We start from the raw sequence: 25482 nt of genomic DNA, 5'->3' as shown, positions 1-25482 counted from the left end.
CGTTATTAATTATTGTAGTCACTGTTCTGTGCAAAAGATCACTCAAGCTTATTCCTCCTAACTGAAACTTTGTACCCTATTGAGCAACATCTCCCCTTTCTCCATCCCTCAGCCTATGATAGGGACCAGCATTCTACTATCTATTTGTATGTTTTACTATTCTGAATTCCACATATAAGTGAGATCATGTGGTATTTGTCATCTTTCTTTCCCTGGCTTATTTTACTTAGCATATTTTCTTCCTCTGGGTTTATCCATGTTGTTGCAAATGACAGAGGTTCCCTCTGTTTTAAAGAATGAATAGTATTCCATTGTGTATATAGCATTGTCTTTATCCACTCATCTAATGATGAACCCCTCGGTTACTTCCTTATCTTATTGTGAATAATTCTGCAGTGAACATGACAGTGCAGATATTTCTTCTGCATACTGATTTCAGTTCCTTTGGATATACATACAGAAGTGGGATTGCTGGAACAAATGGTATTTATTTTTAGTTTTCTGATGAAACTTCATACTGTTTTCCATAAAGGCTGTATTAATTTACATCAGGAAAAGAATTGATACTGTTGGAAATAGACTGGTTTATTCAATAAATCGTGTTAGGTACATTGACTAATAGTGTGTAGGAGTTAGTAGTTGTATTTACTTAATTTCTTTACGTTATTAAAGTATAACCAAAACTGTCTGAATAATTAAATTTAAAAATGATCTGGAGAAAACCAGGTATATGATTTTTAATATTAAGTCAGGGTGGACATTCTAAGCAAAATGGAAGAGAAATGCTAAGAAAATAGATTTGACTTGATAATTATGTGTTTATCCAAATCCAAATGAATCAATTAATAAAATGAAAATAAATACAAGACAAAAATTAATAGATGTGTTTTAAGACATTGTATAATGAACAGACAAATAATAGTCTTAAACCAATATGTTTTTGTCACTCAAAATAATGGTTACTAGTCTAAAGGAAAAAGGAAAGATGACAGTAAATTCACCATTTACAACATTAGAAATACAAATTATCGTCAAACATATCAGTCTCACAAGTACTTGACCTTTTAGGAATTCATCCTGCTTTCCACAATGATTAAGAAAATACTAATAAATCTTTTTTTCCCGTAATTTAGTTTGTGCTCCTGAGTCTCTTAATGTATCTTAATACTCTATCTTTTTTCATAATTATTTTCTGTAGTTTCTTTCTCTTCAATTGAGACATTTCCTACATTCTCTTTATACTTTTCCATAAATGACCCAGTGTCTTCATAAGCATCATTGATGAATCTATGTATGCAATGATAATAATAATGATAGATTATCAATGTGATTTCCCTTCAGTTTTGTCCATTATTCAAGTGATTCTCCTGGATTTAGCAACAGGCCAGGAGATATCCATGACATTTTGGTCAGGTTAAGCAGTAAGGAGAAAACAAAATCTAAACTCCCTATTTCAGGTTTTAAATGCAAGATCTAGGTAGAAACCAACAAATAATTCGGAAGGTCCATGATTACACAGTGAGGATTTTATGCTCCTTCAAGAGTAATTGAGATTGTTTAATCATTTGGAAGAACACATCTCAAAGGTAAGTAAGAAGATATAATATTTAGAATCTAATATTTAGACTCTGCAGAATCCTTTAGAAGTGGGCTCTGCACCCTGGCTACACCACTAGCCTGGGTGCCGGAAATACCAAGTACAACAAAATATATCAATGCCCCACAAACTTTTTCACATAGAAAAGTGGTTGCCAACGCTGAGATTCATATCCAAGTGTGTCCTTTGCTTCACAGGAGAAAGAATTCAAGAGCGAGTCCATAGTGTAAAGCCAAAGCTAGTTTTATTGAGAAAGTGCAAGAGATCTACTCCACAGAGTATAGAGGCTAGTTCTCCTTGCGGAGAACAGCTTCTTTGGTTCTTTTGATTTCTTTATTTAAGCAATGGCTTAAATAGGCTAAGCAGGAGAGGAATATTCATGTTATTTCTTTGAAAGGTGATTTTTTAAAACTGAGAACCCTCTCCTTTCTTTACAAGCTCTCTCTTGGAATTGTCATGGTGTCAGTGGGAGTTTCTTTTAGCATGCTAATAATATATTATAACTAAGGTATAATGAGCTGCAAGGCCAAGAAGTGGCCAATTCCTTCCCCCATCCTAGTTTACAGCCCGTCCGAACTTGTTCTGTTACCACATCTCTTTTTTGATAAGGGTGGTTAGGGGCTTTTGGCTCTTTGTTAACCAGTGCCTGCCGGTCCGCTGTCTCAGATTCTGAGTTGATTTTGTATACGGTGAGAGGTAGGGTCTCAATGCATTCTTTTCCATGATAGGTAGTCGTTCCAGGGTCCGTAACAGTCTCAGAATCCCACTTTGAGGAGCTCACATCCAGGAATTCTCAGAGTCGCGGCAATGAGTTTACAGGGCGCCCTCACACTCAGGACTGAGGCCTCGCAATAAAAAAAAAAACCCCGAAGTTCCCTTCTCAGATTACCTGGCTCGGCCACACTGGGACTCGTTTCCTCCGGGGCCCGAGAACGCAGCGTTAACACGGTCGGCGGCCTCAGGTTAGAGGGGCCAGCATTCGGGCGATCTGCGCCTGCGCACTCCTAGGATTTGCCACAACTCCCAGAAGTCTCCGGTCTCGGGCGGTGGGCGGGGCAGGCTGTCCTAGTGGTCACGCGTCCCCTTCCATCTACGTTTTCGCGACCCTGGGCTCCGTTTGTAACCTGGGTCTGCAGTCCTGACTATTCTGGATCGGATTACATTCTCCCCAGGCGACGGAGGAAACCGGGACCCCTGGCTCCGTTTCCGGTTATCTCTAGTTGCGCGCCGCGGTGGCCTGGGGAGGAAGTCGGGGGTCGCTGCGGGGAAGACTCTGCAGACCTAGACTGCGACGCGCTGGGGACTCTGCGTGGCGGTGAGAGGGAAGTTGCGGGGGGCTCGCAAAGCGGACCGGTCTGCCCGCCGCCTCAGGCGCCTGGGTGCTGGGGCTTCGCAGGGGGCGGGTGGTCTCCTCAGTGGTGGGCGGGCGGGGACGGGGAGAGACCGTGCGTCCGTGTCACTGGGTGCAGTTGAGACTGTGGGGTGTGTAATCGTCCTTACCTCACGGAGGCCTTGAGTGTGTGTCGTGTAGATGATCGGGCTTTGCCTTGGCTTTGTAGCGAGAGTCACTGCGACCGGTGGCTCCAGGTTCGCCGCTGCTTCCTTGCAGCTCCTGTCAGCCAGATAGGACCGCTGCAGAGAAGGACGCTCGCAGTCTCAGGTAGCAAGTCAGATGTTGTGCCTTAGATGCAGGGGGTGGGAAATTTAGAGCAGTAATTGCCCTTACACAAACGTGATAGATTCTGTTAAAAATTATTCAGTGATACTTGTTTAAAGCATGCTAAGGAAGACTTTATTCAGGAGTATTGTGATAAGTAAAGAGACCACTGCAGTGGGGTTTTGCAGTGGGTGAGAGAGATTAGGTTCAGCCCTCAATATGGCATGGGCACGTGCGAATTTATATTCAAGGAACAGGATGAGGATCCCTGGATGGAAACTTACTATTAATAAGAGGAAACATCAGGTGTAAGGCGGATTCTGGCTAAATTGACCTAATAAGATTCTTGCTGAAAAGAGGAGGTGATCCGTCATCATCTGGGAGATAGTAAAGGAGGAGGAGGAACCTAAGTAGATACGGGGATGAAGGGTTCTCGCATCTTTGGTAAAACTGGATTTACAATGAAGTGTACATGTGAGCCTAGGAGGAAGTTCAGGAGTCCGACTAAAGTTTCGTCAGATAGAGAACCTTTTGGCAATTCCAGACATAGGATTTCCTCCCTGAAGCCCTCCTCCACCATTTACATGTAGAAGAAATACAGTCCTTCTTTAGTTTTGACCTCAAGAACCTACATTTAACACTAATTACAGATTCCATATACCATACTTCCTTGGGGGACATGCATGAAATTGCAACATATGTAGCCTTAGGGGGGAACATAAGCATTCAATATTATGAGGTGATTCTGGATCATTCTGCTTTCAATTTCTATAGATCAAAAACAACAGGAGTATGAACTTATTTCTGTCTTTGCAAGTTAAGGAAGTGTGCCAGAATTGAAGTGTTCAAGAAAAGGAATTTTTAGTGAAGGGCCTTTGTTTATGGGCATGCATGGAACCAAGAACCCTCTGTAATTTGATAGAGAATTGCTATATATGTTTGTTAATTTGCAGTTTTCCTGAGTATCCATAACTCAGACATTTTAGACCTGGGCTTTAGATCTGGAGTCAAAGATTGTTATAACTTGGTATGGTTTTGCAGAAAACTAGTGATCAACATTATCCCAATGGTTAGAATATCACAACATCATGGGAATGAATATTATGCAGATAACAAAATATACGTTTATAAAAATTTTGTTGTGAAAAGGAAAATTGGCTATAATCTAACATGTTAAACAGCATTTATAGTTATGGACCATAGTTCTTGAAATTTTAAACTACATACACAGTCTCCTTTTCTTTTCTTTTTTGTTTTTTTGAGACAGAGTCTCACTTTGTTGTGGGGGCTAGAGTGCTGTGGTGTCAGATTAGCTCACGGCAACTCAAACTCCTGAGCTCAAGTGATCCTCCTGCCTCAGCCTCCCAAGTAGCTGGGACTACAGGCATATTTTTAAATAGAGATGGGGGTTGTGCTCTTGATCAGGCTGGTCTCAAACTCCTGAACTCAAACAATCCTCCCACCTTGGTCTCTTAGAGTGCTAGGAATACTGATGTGAGCCACTGTGCCCTGCCTGTACATACCTTTTTAAACCTGTCTTCTATAGTAATTCATTCTTTATACTGTTTTCCAGTGATTATATGATTTAACATCAATCTTTTTAATAATAGCATAGTTTGCTACCAAATAGCAGATAATATGTTTACTCTGTTGCCTCATATGAAATATTGGTGTTTTTCATTTTTGATAATGAAAAATTATTCTTTTTTTTTTTTTTTGAGACAGGGTCTCGCTTTGTTGCCCAGGCTAGAGTGAGTGCCATGGCATCAGCCTAGCTCACAGCAACCTCAAACTCCTGGGCTCAAGCAATCCTATTGCCTCAGCCTCTCGAATAGCTGGGACTACAGCCATGCGCACCATGCCTGGCTACTTTTTTCTATATATGTTAGTTGGCCAATTAATTTCTTTCTATTTGTAGTAGAGATGGGATCTTGCTCTTGCTCAGGCTGGTTTCAAACTCCTGACCTCGAGCAATCCGCCCACCTCGGCCTCCCAGAGTACTAGGATTACAGGTGTGAGCCACTGTGCCCGGTCGAAAAATTATTCTTTAATGAATATACTTGTACATATTTTTGTATACTTCTATAATTATTTTCCTTTTAAAAATTGCTAGATGTGAATTTTTAGATTATAAATAAGACTTTTATAAAATGCCTTTAGTATGCCACACCTGAAAATTGTAGTATTTGGGATGGGATAATCACTGAAAAGATAAGAGTTGCTTCCTTTAAATTGCTTATACTCTATCAAGGAGGGTTATATCTAAATTGAAATAAGTTTAAGGCAGTGTGTGATAGAGCATATTTGGAGAGATTTAGGTGACCTAGCTTATGAGTTTGCTACACCAGAGACATCAGTCTGACTATAGCAACACTCAGGATATGAACAGATTATACTAATTCTGTGGGATCTCTATGGGGCCAAATAATTTATACTATATCTTTCATACTTTGTAGTTTTCATTCTAATGATATTAGCTGTAAAGCAGAATTAAATTATTTCATGAGATAATTCAGGAGCTGTCTGGAAGATAACCTGCCAGGTTTGGAAAACAAAGTAAACCCTTTTGTCAAGAATATTTGAAGTAAAGCTATATTGAGACCATCATTAATTCACAGAGGAGATTACTCAGGGACAATTTTCCATATTTTTGGAGACACAATTCCAAAATACCTGAGAAGAAATAACAGAGTGAGTTGAAGTATTGAAATCCAAAGGAAACCACAGAAGATAAGCCATTCAGTAAAATTTTAAATTTAGAAAACAAAGAATTTTTTTGAAATCCCCACTTTAACAAATTCTGAAACACACATGTTTCAAGGTAACATTATATGTTAATAGTTACAAAAATTATGAAGGAAACACTAATCAAAAATCAAGATCCAAATGAAATTATAGGGAAGGCTGATTATCAAATTCTGGTTATGGAGAAGTTTCTAAGCAAAGGTTTATTTTACTTCTCCTTTACCCTTATTTAGTTGTTTCATGTACTGGCCAAAAAGAACTGAATATACAACAATTTATTTATGATAAACAGAACCCAATCAAACAAAAAGTGTAAGTACTATTAACATATGGACATATCATTTTCAGACTTTTTCTGTCTCCTGGTTTTTTTTTTTGTTTTTTTTGTTTTTTTTTTTGAGACAGAGTCTCGCTTTGTTGCCCAGGCTAGAGTGAGTGCCGTGGCGTCAGCCTAGCTCATAGCAACCTCAAACTCCTGGCTCAAGCAATCCTCCTGCCTCAGCCTCCCGAGTAGCTGGGACTACAGGCATGCGCCACCATGCCCAGCTAATTTTTTGTATATATATTAGTTGGCCAATTAATTTCTTTCTATTTTATAGTAGAGACAGGGTCTCGCTCTTGCTCAGGCTGGTTTCGAACTCCTGACCTCGAGCAATCCGCCCGCCTTGGCCTCCCAGAGAGCTAGGATTACAGGCGTGAGCCACCGCGCCCGGCCCATGTCTCCTGTTTTATGATTATCTGTTTCTTATCTTTCTGTGTTGATTAATATGTGGTCTCAAGATCTTTCTCTTTTTTTCAGGTTTAGGGTCTCCTGATCCTGTGCTTTTCTGGTAGAGAAACCTTGAGGACTGAACAGCTTTGGCTGATATAAGACCATGGCTTGTGTAAGTTGATGTTTCTCTTCTTGTTGATACTTGTGTGTGATTTTTAGGTCTTGTATGCCTTTTCATTGGTTTTCCTGAAGTTACCTACCATGAGAGGGTCCTCAGTTAACGTATTCCTCAGCTCTTTTTCTTCCTGTAAAGTGTGTGTCACATCACCCAGCATCTTCCTTGTGTGGTCCACTGTAAATTAACTACTGTTTATTATTGACCAAATTTTTCAATAACGTGGGCAGTCATAGAGAGTAAAGGAGTCAAGTTCTTAGAAGTGAAGAGATACGCATTCCGGGTCAGTTTTGTCATTTGGTGAGACTGAGACAATGGTTCAATTTGACCATCCATGAGAAACATGATAGGGTGGAATTTGGCATTGACGAGGTTGGTTAATCTTTGTGTAGGGAAAAATTGCATATGTGTGTGAATTAGTATTTGAGTGGGACTTATATTAATAAATCTAGAGGTTATAGATTTTGATGGAAAACCCTGAGAAGCAAATAGCATAAAATAATGATGTCCTACTAAAAATCCTTTTGTTTTATTAAAAGAAATAAAAATACTTATGGTAAGGTTTGACATAATGAAGTACTTGCTGCTTGAAGAAATTATTAATTTTATTTAAACTTCATTTTCTAAAATTGAGAATCTTGTATGTTGAAAAAAAATTCTTATGATTGACCAGGCGCGGTGGCTCACGCCTGTAATCCTAGCTCTCTGGGAGGCCGAGGTGGGTGGATTGCTCGAGGTTAGGAGTTTGAAACCAGCCTGAGCAAGAGCGAGACCCCGTCTCTACTACAAATAGAAAGAAATTAATTGGCCAACTAACATATATAGAAAAATATTAGCCGGGCATGGTGGCACGTGCCTGTAGTCCTAGCTACTTGGGAGGCTGAGGCAGTAGGATTGCTTGAGCCCAGGAGTTTGAGGTTGCTGTGAGCTAGGCTGATGCCGCAGCACGCACTCTAGCCTGGGCAACAAAGTGAGACTCTGTCTCAAAAAAAAAAAAAAAAATTCTTATGATTAAATTTTTAAATTCCCTTCCAAGTGAAAATATTCCTCAATTAACTCACATTGCTTGAGAATTTATGAGGCAGATACCTTTTGGACATTATGCATATAATAATGATTTAATTTAATAGGAAAACGGTATTATTTTGTAAGTCTCAAAAGGGTTAGATATTTAAGAGGTATCTCAGAGCATGCAGAAAGTTTTGTCTGTGTCATAAGCCTCTTCAAACATATGTATACATTCTGCTTCATCCATCTCCCCTGATAGCATTGATTTCTAGTCTGAATGTTTGTCATGTTCTTTTGCTACAATGCAGTCTTTTACCTCCTCTACTCCATTTTCTAAATATTTTCTTTAATTTTCCCAGTAATACGTGGGTTTGCTGTTTCAGGTATCCATAACGTTCAGGGACGTGGCGATAGACTTCTCTCCTCAGGAGTGGGAATATCTCAACCTGGTCCAAAAAACCCTGTACCGGGAGGTGATGATGGAAAACTATGATAACTTGGTTTCACTGGGTATGTTTATCAACGTCAAATAATTGGAAATAATTTAGAATCTGCTCTGTAGGATACATGCTTTTTCCATTGTAATTTTTAGGGCTGCCTTTCAAAAAACGAGTTAAATTTCTTTCCCGTATTGCTATGGAAATGGTTAGAGCTTTGTTTGGTTGGAAATGGCAACCCTATTAAACAGTTTCATTGTCTCTATCTTTCAGTGACATTCACATGTCCCTCTGATACTTCTTTTATTTGTCTTTTTTCCTTGATGACCAGTGCTTTAGCTTAGAATTTTCTGGTGTTCATTGTAGAACCATTGTCAGGGGATTGAGGTTTCTTATTTATTTGTGCTCAGAATAGCTGTAGTGCTCCATTTTATTATCTGATCTGGTTGCAGGGATATTAGCTCTACACAGCATCTTGAACTGTTGTCATTATCAAAGGAGAGCCTCTTCATATAGTGGTGAATTGGATAAATGGGATTCACTTAAAACTGAGGACAAAGCATTCCATTTCCTAAGATAGAGTTCCTTTGAGATCTATATATACACACATATAGATAGATAGATCTGTCTGTCTGTCTCTCTCTCCCTCTCTCTCTCTCTCTCTCTCTCTCTCTCTCTATATATATATATATATATATATATATATATGTATATATATATATATTTTTTTTTTTTTTCCCCTAGACAGAATCTTGTTCTGTCACCCAGGCTTGAGTGCAATGGTGTGATCATAGTTCACTGTAACCTCAAATTCTTGGGCTCTTGTGATCCTCCTGTCTCAGCCTCTGGAGTAGCTGGGACTATAGGTGTGCACCACCATGGGTGGCTGATTTTTAAATTTTTTGTAGAGACGGGGGTCTCACTATGTTGCTCAGGCTGGTCTTGAGTTCCTGACATCAAGAGATTTATCCTCCTGCCTCAGCCTCGCAAAGTGTTGATATTATAGTCGTGAGCTACCACACCTGGTCAGAGTTCATTTCAGTTATGGTTGAAACTTGTAATCCATGAAAATGACATCCAAAGTGGGATGGATATGCTATAGATATGTCTTCTTGTATACTCTTAGTAAAATAATTACAGTGTATAATAATGTTAATAGCTAATATTGTGTTTACTATGTACAATACATTTTTCTAAGAACTTTACTTATCTATCAACTAATTTAATCCTCCCAATGGCCCTATTATTTTTCAGTTTCAGAAGTGAGAATACTGCATAATAGTAAGGGTTTAAGTGCCTTGCCCAACGTCACATACAGCTAGAAGGTGGCAAAGTCAGGAATTGATCCCAAACTCTATAATGTGTTTTTCACCACATTATGCTTGCTGTCTAGAACTAGGGGACATATGAATTTCAATTTTTTTTAAAAAGAAGAGCAAAACAAAAACTGTTGATTCTCCCTAATTGATCTCTTTTTCCTTATTTCTCTTACTCTTTAAAATCTTATTCATTGTCACTTTGTTTATTGCTAGTATAACTGTAGTTTTTGACTTTCAATGTTTATTTCCATATTTTGTGGCACTTCTTTTCTTTGTAAGCAGGATATTCCTTGTCTAAGCCAGATATAATTACCTTATTGGAACAAGGAAAAGAGCCCTGGATGGTTGTGAGGGAAGAAACAAGAAGAGAGTGTACAGGTAAGAGCGAGTGACGCAGGGAAAGGCATTTGTGAAAGTAACAGCCCAAGTGGAACTGGTCCACTCATTTGGTAAACAAATCCCTTCTCAGTGGACATATGGAGAAGAAATGAATATCTCAACATGGGATAGTCATTAAAGTTCATATTTATTTCAGTATCTGCTCATCATGTTATTTTTTTTTCATATTTCCTTCCCAATTTAGTGACAGGCCTTCTCTTTCTGGGGTCCAGCCCTTTTTTCTAGATACTGGATCCAAATGTTTTTCAGATCCTCTTTTACACACAGATCGATATATATATATATATATATATTTTTTTTTTTTTTTTTCTCTAAAAATTACAATCTTTTTTTTTTTTTTTCTGAGACAGAGTCTCACTCTGCTGCCCGGTACAGTGCTGTGGCATCAGCCCCGCTCACAGCAACCTCAAACTCCTGGACTCAAGCAATCCTCCTGCCTCAGCCTCCCGAGTAGCTGGGACTACAGGCATGCACAACCATGCATGGCTAATTTTTTCTATATATATTTTTTTAGTTGGCCAATTAATTTCTTTCTATTTTTGGTAGAGATGGGTCTCACTCTTGCTCAGGCTGGTCTCGAACTCCTTACCTTGAGTGATCCTCCCGCCTCAGCCTCCCAGAGTGCTAGGATTACAGGCGTGAGCTACCACACCCGGCCACATTCCTTCTTATATATGGCAAATACTTGAATACTCTGAGCCTGGTACAATCCTTGGCACAAGCAGTCTGGTAATGCTGAACAGGACAGATAATGTTCCTGTAATGATGGAGTTTAGAGTCTATAGAGAAAGATATAAAGTACATGTGAAAACAAATAGATAAATAATATCAGGCAATGAAATATACTATGAAGGACAGTGAACAAGAACAGGGCACTTTTATATTATGTAAAGTGTTCACAAACCCTGTTCTGTGGCAATGACAGTTGTGCAGAGACATAAAGTATGGACTCAGTTTATTTCAATATGTGAGGAAGAGCATTTCGGGAAGAATGAACACCACATGCAAAAACCCTAAAGGGGCGATAAGGTTTGTATGTCTTAGGAGCAACTGGTAGATGAGAGCATACTTAGTTAGGGGGGACTAACAGGATATGAAATCAGTATGTTAGGAAGGATCAGGTCCTGTAAGATTTGGTATTTTAATATGAAGAATTAGGATTGTTTCCAAAATGTAATTAGTAGCATTATCTATGATGTAGAATAACTTATCATTAATTTGTTTCAAAAGATAAACCCTTTAATTAATGTTGAGATATAAGCAGAAATCCAGATTAAACAAATAGAAATTAATGAGTTATCCTTTTGATATAGTTCTTTCCTTTTGTTTTCAATATCTTCTTGACTTAATTGAAATGAGTTGGGTTTATTCTCTTCCTTTCTAGTTTATTATTCTGAAATTATTTCTTTTATTTCTATTTTAGTCTTGAAGGCTAAAACTTCATTTTTTTTTTTTTTTTTTTTTGGAGACAGAGTCTCACTTTGTTGTCCAGGCTAGAGTGAGTGCCGTGGCGTCAGCCTAGCTCACAGCAACCTCAAACTCCTGGGCTTGAGTGATCCTTCTGCCTCAGCCTCCCGAGTAGCTGGGACTACAGGCATGTGCCACCATGCCCAGCTATTTTTTATATATATATCAGTTGGCCAATTAATTTCTTTCTATTTATAGTAGAGACGGGGTCTCGCTCTTGCTCAGGCTGGTTTTGAACTCCTGACCTTGAGCAATCCGCCCGCCTCGGCCTCCCAAGAGCTAGGATTACAGGCGTGAGCCACAGCGCCCGGCCTAAAACTTCATTTTTGAGTTTTTCTAATTCTAATTTATACTTTATCATATCTCAAAGTATTATACTGTAGCATATTTTTTAATAGTATGTTATAGATTTTCTCTGGTGTAAGGTGTGTATTTAAATTTTGTTATTCATTTTTGGCTATTGTCTAATTTATACAAGATTATACCTTCTTGTATAGGATTTGACCTTGAGTCTCTTTTTTTGTCATTAATCTCTGAAATTAGTTTTTTCAGGCATGGGCTCACTCTGTTACCTGGGCCAGAGGGCAGTAGCTTCACCATAGCTCACTGCAACCTCAAGCTTCTGGACTCAGGCAATTCTCCTGTCTCAGCCTCCTGAGTATCCTATAGGCATGCGCCACCGTGCCTCGCTACTTTTTCTTCTTCTTCTTCTTTTTTGTTTGAGTCACTGTCTCCCTTGCCTGGGCTAGAGTGCAGTAGCTTCATCATAGCTCACTGCAGCCTCTAACTCCTGAGCTCGAGTGATCTTCCTGCCTCAGCCTCCCAAGTAGCTTAGACTATAGACATGCGCCACCATGCTCAGTTGTACTTTTTGTGGAGACGGTGTCTTGCTATTGCTCAGGCTAGTCTGGAACTCTTGGGATCAAGTAGTCCTGTCTCGGCTTCCCAAAGTACAGGGTTTATTGGCATGAGCCACTGCACCCATCCCTGAAATTAGTGTTGAGGAAGGACTCATGATTCTGGATACCATGTCTAAATTTGTGATTTTCGAGTGCCCTCTTCTGTTATTTTGTTAAATGTTCAAATTATCATGGTTCAGGGAAAAAAAATGGGAGTATATAGGAGCACAGTTTTGTATAGCTTTGTAATTAAATAGGTATTTATCTGATTTAAATTATTATAATTTAAGATGTTAATTATAATCCCTAGGGAAAACATTAGTTAAATACCTAAAACATGCATTGCATAAGAAACGGAAATTTTAAAAGTACCCTCGAAAATATCTATTTCATAGAAAAGAAAGTAAATAATAGAGGAATGGGGGAATAAAAATAACATAAGACATATAGAAAATAAAAAGCAATCTGGGCATGGTGGCTCACGTTTGTAATCCCAGCACTTTGGGAGGCTGAAGTGGGAGAATTGCTTGAGGCCACGAGTTTGAGACCAGCCTGGGACTGGTGAGACTCTGTCTGTACAAAAAAAATAATAATAATAATTGGCCAGCATAGTGGCATATTCTTGTAGTCCCAGCTACTTGAGAGGCTGAAGCAGGATGATTGCTTGTGCTCAGGAGTTTGAGGCTGCAGTGAGCTGTGATCCCACCAGTGCATTCTTATCTGGGCAATAGAAAACCCTGTTTCTTAAAAAAAAAAAAGTCAGACATACTATACTATAATATATGATTCCACTTATTTGAGGTAGCTAGAGCAGTCAAATTCACAGAGACAGAAAATAGCATAATGATTCTAAGAGGCTGGGTAGAGTGGAAATGAGGACGTACTAATAAAGGGGCATAAAGTTTGTGTATGTCCGATGAATAAGTGCTACAGATCTACTGTATCATATTTTACCTAAAGTGAACAAGAACCTATTATCTATTTAAAAATTTGTTAGGAGGGCTGGGCAGGGTGGCTTATGCCTGTAATCCTAGCACTCTGGGAGGCTGAGGCAGGCAGATCGTTTGAGCTCAGGAGTTCGAGACCAGCCTGAACAAGAGTGAGACCCCATCTCTACTAAAAATAGAAAGAAATTAATTGGCCAACTAAAAATATGTAGAAAAAATTAGCCGGGGATGATGGCGCATGCCTTTAGTCCCAACTACTCTCGAGGCTGAGGCAGGAGGATCGCTCGAGCCCAGGAATTTGAGGTTGCTGTGAGCTAGGCTGACTCCACAGCACTCTAGCCAGAGCAACAAGAGTGAGACTCTGTCTCCAAAAAAAAAAAAAAAAAAAAAAAAAAATTTGTTAGGAGGTTAGATCTCACTTTTAGTGTTCCTACCACAAGAAAAAAAAAATTAACTCACTAGAAAAAATTTGAATAAGTACAAATGTTAAAAGGTGGTGTTCTCCCCTAAATACTATCATATGTCCCTCAATGTTCTTCTCAGGTCTTTGTTTTTTGTTATTTAGTATGTTGACCTCTGTAAATCACAGTCTGTCTGAACTTGAAAAACTGTTGTTGTAATGGGGACTTTTTATCCTAAAAAAAAAAATTAATTGAAGGAAATTTGGGAAATTTAATAATATGTGGGAATTAACACAAGCCTAAATATTCAGAGGGTCAGAGAAGCAGTGAAGAGGAAAATTACAAAATACTTTGTGATGGATGAAAATGAGAGTCCAACATACCATAATAAATGGCCATATTGGAAAGAATAAAGATCCCAAATCAGTAATTTTGCTTTCTACCTTAAGAAAGAAGGAAAGAAGAGCAAAAAACTGAAGACAAGGATAACAAAGGAAATAATAAAGATTAGAACAGAGGTAAATGAAATAGTGAGTAAAAAGAGAATAGAGAAAATCAACAATCCAAAAGTTTGTCCTTTGCAAGATACAGAAAATTGATAAGCCTTTAGATAGACTGTCCAAAATAAAAAGAAGACTCAAATTATTAAAATTAGGAACAAAAGGTACCATGTCTGTTGACTTTAGAGAAATGAAGGATTGTAAGAGAAAATTAACAATAATTGAATGCCAACAAATTAAAAAACTTAGATGAATGTTCAACATCCAAAAAATACACAAACTACCAAATTTGACTCAAGAAGAACTGGAAAACATAAAAAAGAAAAAAAATCTCACTTCCTCTTCACTCTCCCCTTTCATTCTTATAAAGAGATTAAATCAATAAACCAAATACTTCCTACAACAAAAGGCCTTGTGGTGCCATGTGGTTTTCTTATTGATTTTTGTCTTTGTTCTCACACTCAGATTGAAGCTGCTGGAGGCCAGGCTTTTTCTGCAATTTTTTTGTTCATGGCTAGGTATATATACTGAAGAGAATTGGAATCATTTATCTCACAAAAACTTACACATAAGTAGGGAAAAAGCAAACACTACAAAACAGGGCTATGTATGTGTATGTGTTTGCATGCGTGTTTAGAGCAGGTTGTTAAACCAAAACCTTATTGCATAACCTCTTAATTTTCTGAGCTCTCATTTTTTTCAAATCATGTTTTATAACTATTTTAGAATTCTCCCAAGGTTCTCTAGTGGGTGAGAATTTCTTTTAATTCTACAATAGACCTTTACATTTTCTGGTCCAGAAAAAATTATTTTTCTTTTATGTCTTTTAGATTTGGATTCAAGGTGTGAAATAAATCGCGTTGGAAAAATGCACATTTATAGGAAACACTCATCTGTTACTCTGCAGCATAGAATTAATAAGGGAGAGAAATCATATGAATGTAAAGAATGTCCAAAGGTCTTTAGTCATCTTACAGAACTCACAGTACATCAAAATATTCATACTGGTGAGAAACCCAATCACCATGAAGAGTTCAAGAAGATGTTTAGCCATCTTAACGACCTTAGAAAACATGAGAAAATCCATACTGGTGAAAAACCTTATGAATGTGAAGAATGTGGGAAGGCCTTTAGTCATCCTGCAAACCTTGCTCAACATAGAAAAGTTCATGTTGAGAAACCCTATGAATGCAAAGAGTGTGGGCAAGCTTTTAGAAGTAGCCATCAACTAACTATACATCATAGATTTCATTATGGTGAGAAGCCATATGAATGTAAGGAATGTGGAAAGGCATTTAGTGTATATGGACGACTTAGTCGACATCAAACTATTCACACCGGTGAGAAACCCTTTGAATGTAATAAATGTGGGAAGTCTTTTAGGCTCAAATCAGGTCTTGAAGTACATCAGAGGATTCATACAGGTGAGAAGCCCTATATATGTAAGGAATGTGGGAAGGCCTTTCGTCAGTTTTCACATCTCATATGTCATAAAAGAATTCATACTGGAGAAAAACCCTACAAATGTAAGGAATGTGGGAAGACATTTAAGTGTAGGTATCAACTTACTATACATCAGAGAATTTACACTGGGGAGAAATCACAAGAATGTAAAGAGTATGGGGAGGCTATTAGTAGTAACCATCAACTTATCACACATCATACATTTGATAGTGTTGAAAAACCATATGAATGTAAGGAATGTGGGAAGGTCTTTAGTGCATATGGACGACTTACTCGACATCAGAATATTCATAATGATAAGAAACGATTTGAATGTAACAAATGTGGGAAATCCTTTACGCTCAATTCATCCCTTAAAATACATCAGTATATTCATACTGGTGAGAGACCCTACAAATGTAAGGAATGTGGGAAGGCGTTTGGTCAGCGGGCACATCTTGCACGTCATAAAAGAATTCATGTTGGTTACAAATCCTTCCAATGCAAAGAATGTGGGAAGTCTTTTCCCTGTGCCTCATATCTTGTCAGACATGAGAAAATTCATACTGGAGAGAAACCCTATGTATGTCAAGAGTGTGGGAAAGCTTTTATTTATAGCCATAAACTTACTATACATCGTAGAGTTCACACTGGTGAGAGACCTTATGAATGTAAGGAATGTGGGAAGGCCTTTAGTGTGTCTGGACAACTTACTCAGCATCAGAGTATTCATAGTGGTAAGAAGCCCTTTGAATGTAACAAATGTGGAAAGTCCTTTAGGCTCATTTCAATACTTAGAGTTCATCAAAATACTCACAGTGATGAGAAACCCTATGAATGTAAGGAATGTGGGAAGGCCTTTCGTCATGCCAGAAGCCTCATATATCATGACCAAATTCATACTGGTCAATAGTCCTGTGAATGTAACAAGTGTGGGGAGACCTTTAGTCATGCCTCACATCTTATTATTCATGAGAGGATTCATAGCTGTGATAAACCCTAAGAATGTGACAGGGAATTTCTTTGTGTCTTGTTATTTTGTTGAACATGAGAAAATTCATGGTGGTAGAAATCCTTATGTGTGTCAAGAGTGTGGGAAAGCTTTCAATAGCCATGACTAGTATACATTATAGAGTTCATATTTGTGAGAAACCCTTTGAATGTAAGAAATGCACAAGGTCCCTTAGGCTAGTTCCATCCTTGAAATACATCAGAAAATTCATACTGGATGGAGACTTTGTGGCATATACACATAATAAAGTACAGTGTGTCAATAGATTTATACCACTGAGAACGAATTTGAATGAAGACAATGTGGGAAGGATTTTAGTTCAGTTCTTATTAGGCATGAATTTATACTGATGTGAACTTCCAAAATATAAATAAAGTGTCCAGGTTTTTAGGTATGATCCATTTTTCTCAGATTCATAGAATTTATAGTGTATTTTTATAATAACATAAGGAAACCTTTTTCTGGTATTCTATTTTTGGATTATCCATATATTCATAGTAGAGAAAAATTAAGAGAATGTAGGGAACTGTTGTTCTTTTTTGTAAACATCTGCCAGCAAAAGTCATTTATTGTTAAACTTAGGAAAAACCATCATGCAGAAGACTTCTAATGGATGTGGGAAAGGCTTTTGCCATTCTACGTATCTTAATCATCATGATCAGTGTTCCAGTCCTTACAGCTGGCATGACATTGGGGAAGGTATTTATCTCCTTGGGGCAACATGTGTAAATGGCAATAATACTTACAATATAGTACTGTTAGAATTACATGAGGAAAACATGGAAAACTATCTGAAATATGCTATTATGTTCAATAAACATTAATTTCTATTTTTAATAATATCATGACTTTTGTTATTTTTAGTGGATTTTGATGAGGTGAAGATTTGGGTTTCATGAATTCAAAAAAGTTTCATGTACCTACTTTTCTCATTTGAGGTTTGAATTCATCCTTGATAAACTCAATAATAAATAAAAACCATGAGATGGCCTTTAAGATCTGTTACAGTGAACCAAGCACTCCTAGAATGAAACTGAGATATATAAGTCTAGAAAATATCAAAATTGTGAAAACAAATAATTTACATTCCTTTTATGCAGTTCAAAATTGGTTAGAAGTTAAATGTTTATCTGCTTTGTAATTTTTGCAATTTTTTATTTAAAAATTTTTAAATAAATTGAAAACTTACTAGGAACTGTGCAGCAAATATATGGTAATATTATATATTGTCACATTATATCTTATATACTTCGGTGTATAACTTGACAGGTTTATGAATATTATCATATTCTCACCCTACATATGCCAATGCATCCTTCTTCCCAAAAAGACAATTTCATATTTATTCATAGTATCTCATAATCACTTATCAGAAAATTAATAATTTATAATTATATCTAATCCATATTAAATTTTTGCAACTTCTCCAGTAATATAGTAATATAACTTCTTATTTTCAAAGTGATATGCAGTCTGTTTAATCATTGGGTTGGCAAACTCTGGCTCACAATCAAATAATCCAACTTATCACTTTAAAAGAATGTTTTATTATAACACTGCTGTATTCATTTGTCTACTTTTTGCGTATGGCTTCTTTCTTGCTATTATAACAGAGTTGAGTATTTAGTACAGAGTTTCTATGGTACACAAAAGTTGCAATATTGATTGCTTCAGAGTTTGACAACTTGTTTACAACAATATGTCTTTTAATCATGACTTGGGCTGTCTTTTTTCTCTTAATTAGTTATTTGAAGTACTAATAACATAAAATCTAGTATCTTAACCAGTTTAAAGTTCTGTTCAAGGATACTAAGTGCATTTGTATTGTGTAACCAGCACCACCATTCATTTCCAGAACTCTTCACATTGCAAATCTGAAACAATAGCTGTGTTCCCCCCCGCTCCTGACAACCACCATTGTACTGTCTCTATGATTTTAACTACTCTAAATGCTTCATATAAGTGGAATAATACAAAATTTCTGATTTTATAATTGGCTAATTAGCATAATATCCTCAATATCAATGATGTAGCATATGTTAGAATTTCCTTCCTTTTAAGGCTGAACTGTATTGCTTTGTATACCTCATTTTGCTTATGTATTCATCAAGCAATGGACACTTGGTATGCTTCCACTTTAGCTATTGTGAATATTGCTGCTATGAACACAGATGTACAAATATCTCTGAGACTGTGCTTTCTGTTCTTCAGAGTATTTTCCCTTAAGTAGAATTTCTGGATCAAATGGAATTCTATTTTTAATTTTATGGGAAATTACCATACTATTCTCCACAGTGGCTGTACCTTTTGCTGTTCCAACAGTGCGTCAGGGTTCCAGTTTCTCCACATTCTCAGCAAATCTATTTTTTTTTTCACTTTTTTTTTTTTTTTTTTTTTGAGACAGAGTCTCGCTTTGTTGCCCAGGCTAGAGTGAGTGCCGTGGCGTCAGCCTGGCTCACAGCAACCTCAATCTCTGGGGCTCAGCGATCCTACTGCCTCAGCCTCCCGAGTAGCTGGAACTACAGGCATGCGCCGCCATGCCCGGCTAATTTTTTGTATATATATTTTTAGTTGGTCAATTAATTTATTTCTATTTTTGGTAGAGAGGAGGTCTCACTCAGGCTGGTTTCGAACTCCTGACCTTGAGCAATCCGCCCGCCTCAGCCTCCCAAAGTGCTAGGATTACAGGCGTGAGCCACCACGCCCGGCAGCAAATCTATTTTTGATAGTAGCCACTCTGATGGATGTAAGGTGGCATCTCATTGTGGATTTGATTTGCATTTCTCTAATTAGTTATGTTAAATATCTTTTCATGTGCTTATTGGCCATTTGTATGTGTTTGGAGAAATGTCTATTGAAGTCCTTTGCACATTTTTAAATTATGTTTGTTTTTGTTTTTTAGTGAATTTTAGAGGTTATCTATTTATCCTGGTTCTTAATACCTTTTCAAATACATGATTACAAATATTGTCTCCCAATTTGTGGGTTGCCTTTTTAATCTACTGATAGCATCTTTTAATGCACACAATTTTTAAAAACTTCTCATGAATTCCAGTTTGTCCATGTTTTCTCATATTACCTGTGCCTTTGGTGTCAGATCCTGGAAATCATTGCCAAATCCAATGTTGTGAAGGTTTTGCTCTCACAATTTGTTCATAGATCCATTTTCTATATGATATTAGTTAAGGTTTTTTTTTTTTTTTTTTTTTTTTTGAGACAGAGTCTCACTTTGTTGCCCAGGCTAGAGTGAGTGCCGTGGCGTCAGCCTGGCTCACAGCAACCTCAATCTCCGGGGCTCAGCGATCCTACTGCCTCAGCCTCCCGAGTAGCTGGGACTACAGGCATGCGCCACCATGCCCGGCTAATTTTTTGTATATATATTTTTAGTTGGTCAATTAATTTATTTCTATTTTTGGTAGAGACGGGGTCTCGCTCAGGCTGCTTTCGAACTCCTGACCTTGAGCAATCCGCCCGCCTCGGCCTCCCAAAGTGCTAGGATTACAGGCGTGAGCCACCACGCCCAGCCTAGTTAAGGTTTTAACTTCACTCTTTTTCATGTAGTCAGTTTTCCTAGCACCATTTATTAAAAAGACTATCTTTTTGCCATTTAGTGGTTTTTGATTACTCTAATTTTCAAGTAAGTTGTGAAATTAGGAACTGTGAGTCCTCCAGCTTGTTTTAGTTTTTCAAGATTATTTTGGCTATTTGGAGTCTCATGACCTATTAGTATAGGTTTTTATATTTCTACAACAAATATCATTGGAATTTTGATAGGGATTGCATTAAGTCTATAGATTGTTTTAGGCTTTATTGACATGTTAACAATATTAAGTGCTCCCATCCATGAAGATGCTGTCTTATGTCTAATTTTCTTTCAGAAATGATTTGTAGTTTTACTGTATATGTCTGTGAACTGTTACATTAATTTTGAAGCATTTCATTAATTTTGAAACTATTTTAAATGGAATTATTTTCTCTATTATTCACTGTTAGTGTATAGAAATGCAACTGATTTTGTGTGTTGACAATGCTGCTACTTTTCTGAATTTGTTCATTAGTTGTACTAGTTTTGTTTTCTTTGTGGAAAAAAGCAGAAAATTTTACTTCATTTCCAATTTGCATGCTATTTTTTTTCTTATCAAATTTCTCTGCCTAGTATTTTCAGTACTATGTTGCATGGAAGTGGTAGAAGCAGGCATTTTTCCTTTTTTTCCTGATCTTAGAGGAAACCCTTACAGTCTTTCATCATTGAGTATGCTGTTCACTGTGGGTTTCTCATATAAAACTTTTAGTATGTTGAGTTAGTTTCCTTCTCTTCATAGTTTGTTGAGTGATTTTAAAATCATGAATGTCTTTTAAATTTTGTCAAATGGGGTTCTGCATCAGTTGAGATGATCATATTGTTTTCCCCCTTCATTCTGTTAATGTGGTATATTACATTGTCAGATTTCAAATGTTTAACCATTGTTTCATTGTAGGAATCAGTTCTACATGATTATGGTGTATAATTCTTATAATACGCTGCTGCATAGGGAAAAAATAGTTTTTCCTTCTATACTGACACCATTCTCGGTACTTCACATCTGAGACCAATTGTGTGTAGATTGTTCCTACTGCAAGCAATCATCCAGTTCTCATTGGACAACAACAGAGTGTTTTATAATCCAGTTCAATTCTGACACTAATCATAGGCTAAGGGTTTAGTCCCACAGACTACCTCAGATACCATTCACAAGTACAGGTGTCAGGTGACTGGTTATAAATCGGAGGTTTTTTGGACCCTCTCCTTTGGTTGCATAATTTGCTAGAATGGCTCACAGAAGTCAGGAAAACACTTATGTTTACTGCTTTATTATGTAATAAAGGATATGATAAAAGAAACAGATGGATGATGTTAGGTAGATGGTTCAAAGAATAATATTCACAACCAAGAATACTATACCCTGAAATACTGTCCTTCAGAAATGAAGGAAAAATGAAAACATTCTAAGAAAAACAAAAGTGGAAGGAGTTCATTATCATGGGTCTGGCCTTATAAGAAAAGCTCAATGTATTTAGAACAACTGTAGTTATAAATACATTGTTAACAGATACATAATTTAAATAGATGTAAAATATGCCATCAATAACATAACATGGAGAGGAATAGGTATAACTGCAATATGCATATGTGATTAAAGTTAAGGTACTAGCAGCTTAATTTGAAATAGTATAATTATTAGATGTTTTATGTAAGCCTCATTGTAGCCACAAAGAAAAAAACAAAACAAAACCTCTAGTAGATATACAAAAGATAAAGAGAATGGAATCCTAGCATACCACTACAAAAATACAATAAATCACAAAGAAAGAGAGCCAACTTGAAAGAAAGGAACAAAAGAAGTACAAAACAGTAAAAAATTAAGAAAATGCTAATAATAAGTTCCTATCAATAATTACTTTAAATGGATTATATTTTCCAAAAGACCCACAGTAACTGGATTGGGCTTAAAAAATTTTAATAATATGCTTCTTACGAGAGACTCACATTAGTCTTAAGGACACACATAGACTGAGATTGAAGAGATGGAAAAAGATTTTACAGGAAAATTGTAACCAAAAGAGAGCCAGTGTGGCTATATATCTGACAAAATAAGTCAAAATAAGTCAAAAATTGTAAAAAGAGACAAAGGTCATTATATAACAATAAAGGGGTCAGTTAATCAAGAGGCTATAGAATTTTAAATATATATACCTCTAACATCATCTTACCCAAATATGTAAAGGAAGTATCAATAGATCTGTAGAGTGAGACGAGACTGCAATACAGTAACAATAGGCGACTTCAGTACTCTACTTTCAACAGTGGGTAGGAATCCAGGCCAGGCGCAGCGGCTCACGCCTGGAATCCTAGTACTCTGGGAGGCCAAGGCGGGCGGATTGCTCGAGGTCAGGAGTTTGAAACCAGCCTGAGCAAGAGCAAGATCCCATCTCTACTACAAATAGAAAGAAATTAATTGGCCAACTAACATATATAGAAAAATTAGCCGGGCACGGTGGTGCATGCCTGTAGTCCCAGATGCTCGGGAGGCTGAGGCAATAGGATTGCTTGAGCCCAGGAGTTTGAGGTTGCTGTGAGCTAGGCTGATGCCACGGCACTCACTCTAGCCTGGGCAACAAAGCAAGACTCTGTCTCAAAAAAAAGAAAAGGCGGGGCGCGGTGGCTCACGCCTGTAATCGTAGCTCTCAGGAGGCCGAGGTGGGCGGATTGCTCAAGGTCAGGAGTTCAAAACCAGCCTGAGCAAGAGCAAGACCTCGTCTCTACTATAAATAGAAAGAAATTAATTCGCTAACTGATATAAGTATAAAAAATTAGCCGGGCATGGTGGCGCATGCCTGTAGTCCCAGCTACTCAGGAGGCTGAGGCAGAAGGATCGCTCGAGCCTAGGAGTTTGAGGTTGCTGTGAGCTAGGCTGACGCCACGGCACTCACTCTAGCCTGGACAACAAAGCGAGACTCTGTCTCAAAAAAAAAAAAAAAAAAAAAAAAATCAGTGGGTAGGCATCCAGACAGAAAATCAATAGGGAGACAGTGGACTTGAACAATTTAGACCGAATGGACCTAACAGATATATACAGAACATTCAACCCAACTGCAGCAAAGTACACATTCTTCTCAAGTGCATGTGGAACATTATCCAGGATAGATTATATGTTAGGCTGCAAAACAACTCATCAAATTTCAGAAGATTGAGATTATGTCCAGTATCTTTTCTGACCATGATGGAATGAAATGAAACCAATAACAAGAGCAATTTTGGAAAATTCACAACTACATGGAAATTAAACAGAATGCCATTAAACAACCACTGTCAAAGAATAAATTAAAATGGAAATTAAAAAATATCTTGAGCCAAATTAAAATGGAAACACATCATACCAAAACTTGTGAGATCCAGTAAGAGCAGTTCTAAGAAGGAACTTTGCAACAATAAATGCCTACATTGAAAAAAGAAGAAGGATCTCAAGTAAACTGTATTACACCAAAAACTAGAAAAAGAAGAACAAGTTATTTTCAAAATCTCAAGGACCAAGTAGAGCCAAAATATTCCTGAAACAGGAAAACTATGGGGGGACTGGCAGTTCATGGTGTCCAGGCCTAGTATAAAACTGTAGTAATCAAGATGGTTCCTGTGCAGAGAAAGACCAATGCAATAAAGTCGATATAGATAGCAACAGATTCATTCATGTATAGGAATATGACATATGCAGAGATGGCACTGCAGATTATGGGAACAGATTGACTAAACTACATGGATAATTCCATTTGGGAATGAAAAAGCATATCCCTACCTCATACTATTTTAAAATCAATTCTACATGAATAAGTTACTTTGAACATGAAAAGAAATGCTTTAATTTTTAAATCAAATACATGGCCAGGTGCAGTGGCTCATGTCTATAATCCCAGCACTTTGGGAGGCCAAGGCAGGAGGATCACTTGAGCCGAGAAGTTTGAGGCCAACCTGGGCAACATGGAGAGACCCCTGTTTCTACAAACAAATAAAAAAATTAGCCATGTGTGATGGCACATGCCTGTAGTTATAGCTACTTGGGAGGCTGAGGCAGGAGGATCACTTCAGCCAGTTATAGTTAGCTATGACCCCACCACTGCACTCCAGCAGGGGCAACAGAGTGAGACCCTGTCTTTTAAAAACAGGGGAGGGGACGGAAGAGAATACTTATGTAATTAGTATATAAGTATCATACATTGACTTAACCAATAATTGAGATTTTTAGAAGCGATCAAGGAGAAAGAAGAATGTGGTATTTTTTGTTTGTTTGTTTTTTTAAAGTATTATTATAGGCCGTGCGCGGTGGCTCATGCATGTAATCCTAGTTCTCTGGGATGCCCAGGCGGGCGGATTGCTAAAGGTCAGGAGTTCGAAACCAGCCTGAGCAAGAGCAAGACCCCGTCTCTACTATAAATAGAAAAAAATTAATTGGCCAACTAATATATATAGAAAAAATTAGCCAGGCATTGTGGCGCATGCCTGTAGTCCCAGCTACTCAGGAGGCTGAGGCAGGAGGATTGCTTGAGCCCAGGAGTTTGAGGTTGCTGTGAGCTAGGCTGACCCCACGGCACTCACTCTAGCCAGGGCAACAAAGCGAGACTCTGTCTAAAAAAAAATGTCAAAGCCATTCCAGAAATAACACGCGACGAGGCACGGCCACGTTCACAGACATACACCATCTCAGGCACTTCACAAACGGTGACACCCGGTGTCAGGGTCCGGCTTGGCGCGATGATGCCGGACCCTGACACCAGGTGTCACCGTTTGTGAAGTGCCTGAGATGGTGTGTGTCCGGCATCATCGCGCCACTGAGACTCTCTATGGGACCAACACAGCCTCCCAGCCCCCACCTGAAGAACGATACGCGCGCAGGAAACAGAGTCTGCGGTCGCCCCTCGGTGCATGCCAACGGGGCACGGTGGCCGTCACCCAGCAAGAGCCAGTCAGGGCACACGCGCCTTGCCTTGGCCCGTGCTCGCGACGCTGGGGTTTCTTCCGTCCCCATCGCCGCCAGGGTCATCTTTCCAGGCCTAAAGATTCGGACGGCCACACTCAAGATCCTGGCGCCGACCTCCCGCTACCACCTCAAACGTCCCCACCCCCTTCGCGGGTGCGGCCCCGCAAGTCTCCCTCATTCGTGGAAGGACCCCGGGTTCGCCCCGGTCCCCCCCCCGCGCGCATGCGCATTCCGGACACAAACTAATTTCCAGA

At 38.2% G+C, this 25482-nt stretch overlaps 1 protein-coding gene across 1 annotated transcript; it reads left to right on the top strand.

The window, feature by feature from the left end:
• The first annotated feature begins 2655 nt into the window (after positions 1-2655).
• ZNF607 (zinc finger protein 607) lies at positions 2656-19220 on the top strand. The gene is made up of 5 exons (XM_075993052.1): positions 2656-2912; positions 6799-6883; positions 8278-8404; positions 9930-10028; positions 15094-19220. Exons 2-5 carry the CDS (start codon positions 6875-6877, stop codon positions 16617-16619), a joined length of 1761 nt encoding a protein of 586 aa, XP_075849167.1. The 5' UTR covers positions 2656-2912; positions 6799-6874; the 3' UTR covers positions 16620-19220.
• The last annotated feature ends 6262 nt before the right edge of the window (positions 19221-25482 follow it).

Source organism: Microcebus murinus, chromosome 16, assembly GCF_040939455.1.
Source record: "Microcebus murinus isolate Inina chromosome 16, M.murinus_Inina_mat1.0, whole genome shotgun sequence".
Lineage (NCBI taxonomy): Eukaryota > Metazoa > Chordata > Mammalia > Primates > Cheirogaleidae > Microcebus > Microcebus murinus.
Note: the sequence above shows the minus strand (reverse complement) of the source record. Positions and strands in the feature narration are given on the sequence as shown.

What these genes read in the sequence shown, in the direction of transcription:
- ZNF607 (XM_075993052.1), top strand. An exon ending in TGATAACTTGGTTTCACTGG is followed by an intron (nt 8,405 to 9,929) that starts GTATGTTTATCA and finishes TTTCTTTGTAAG; the next exon opens with CAGGATATTCCTTGTCTAAG. An exon ending in AACAAGAAGAGAGTGTACAG is followed by an intron (nt 10,029 to 15,093) that starts GTAAGAGCGAGT and finishes TATGTCTTTTAG; the next exon opens with ATTTGGATTCAAGGTGTGAA.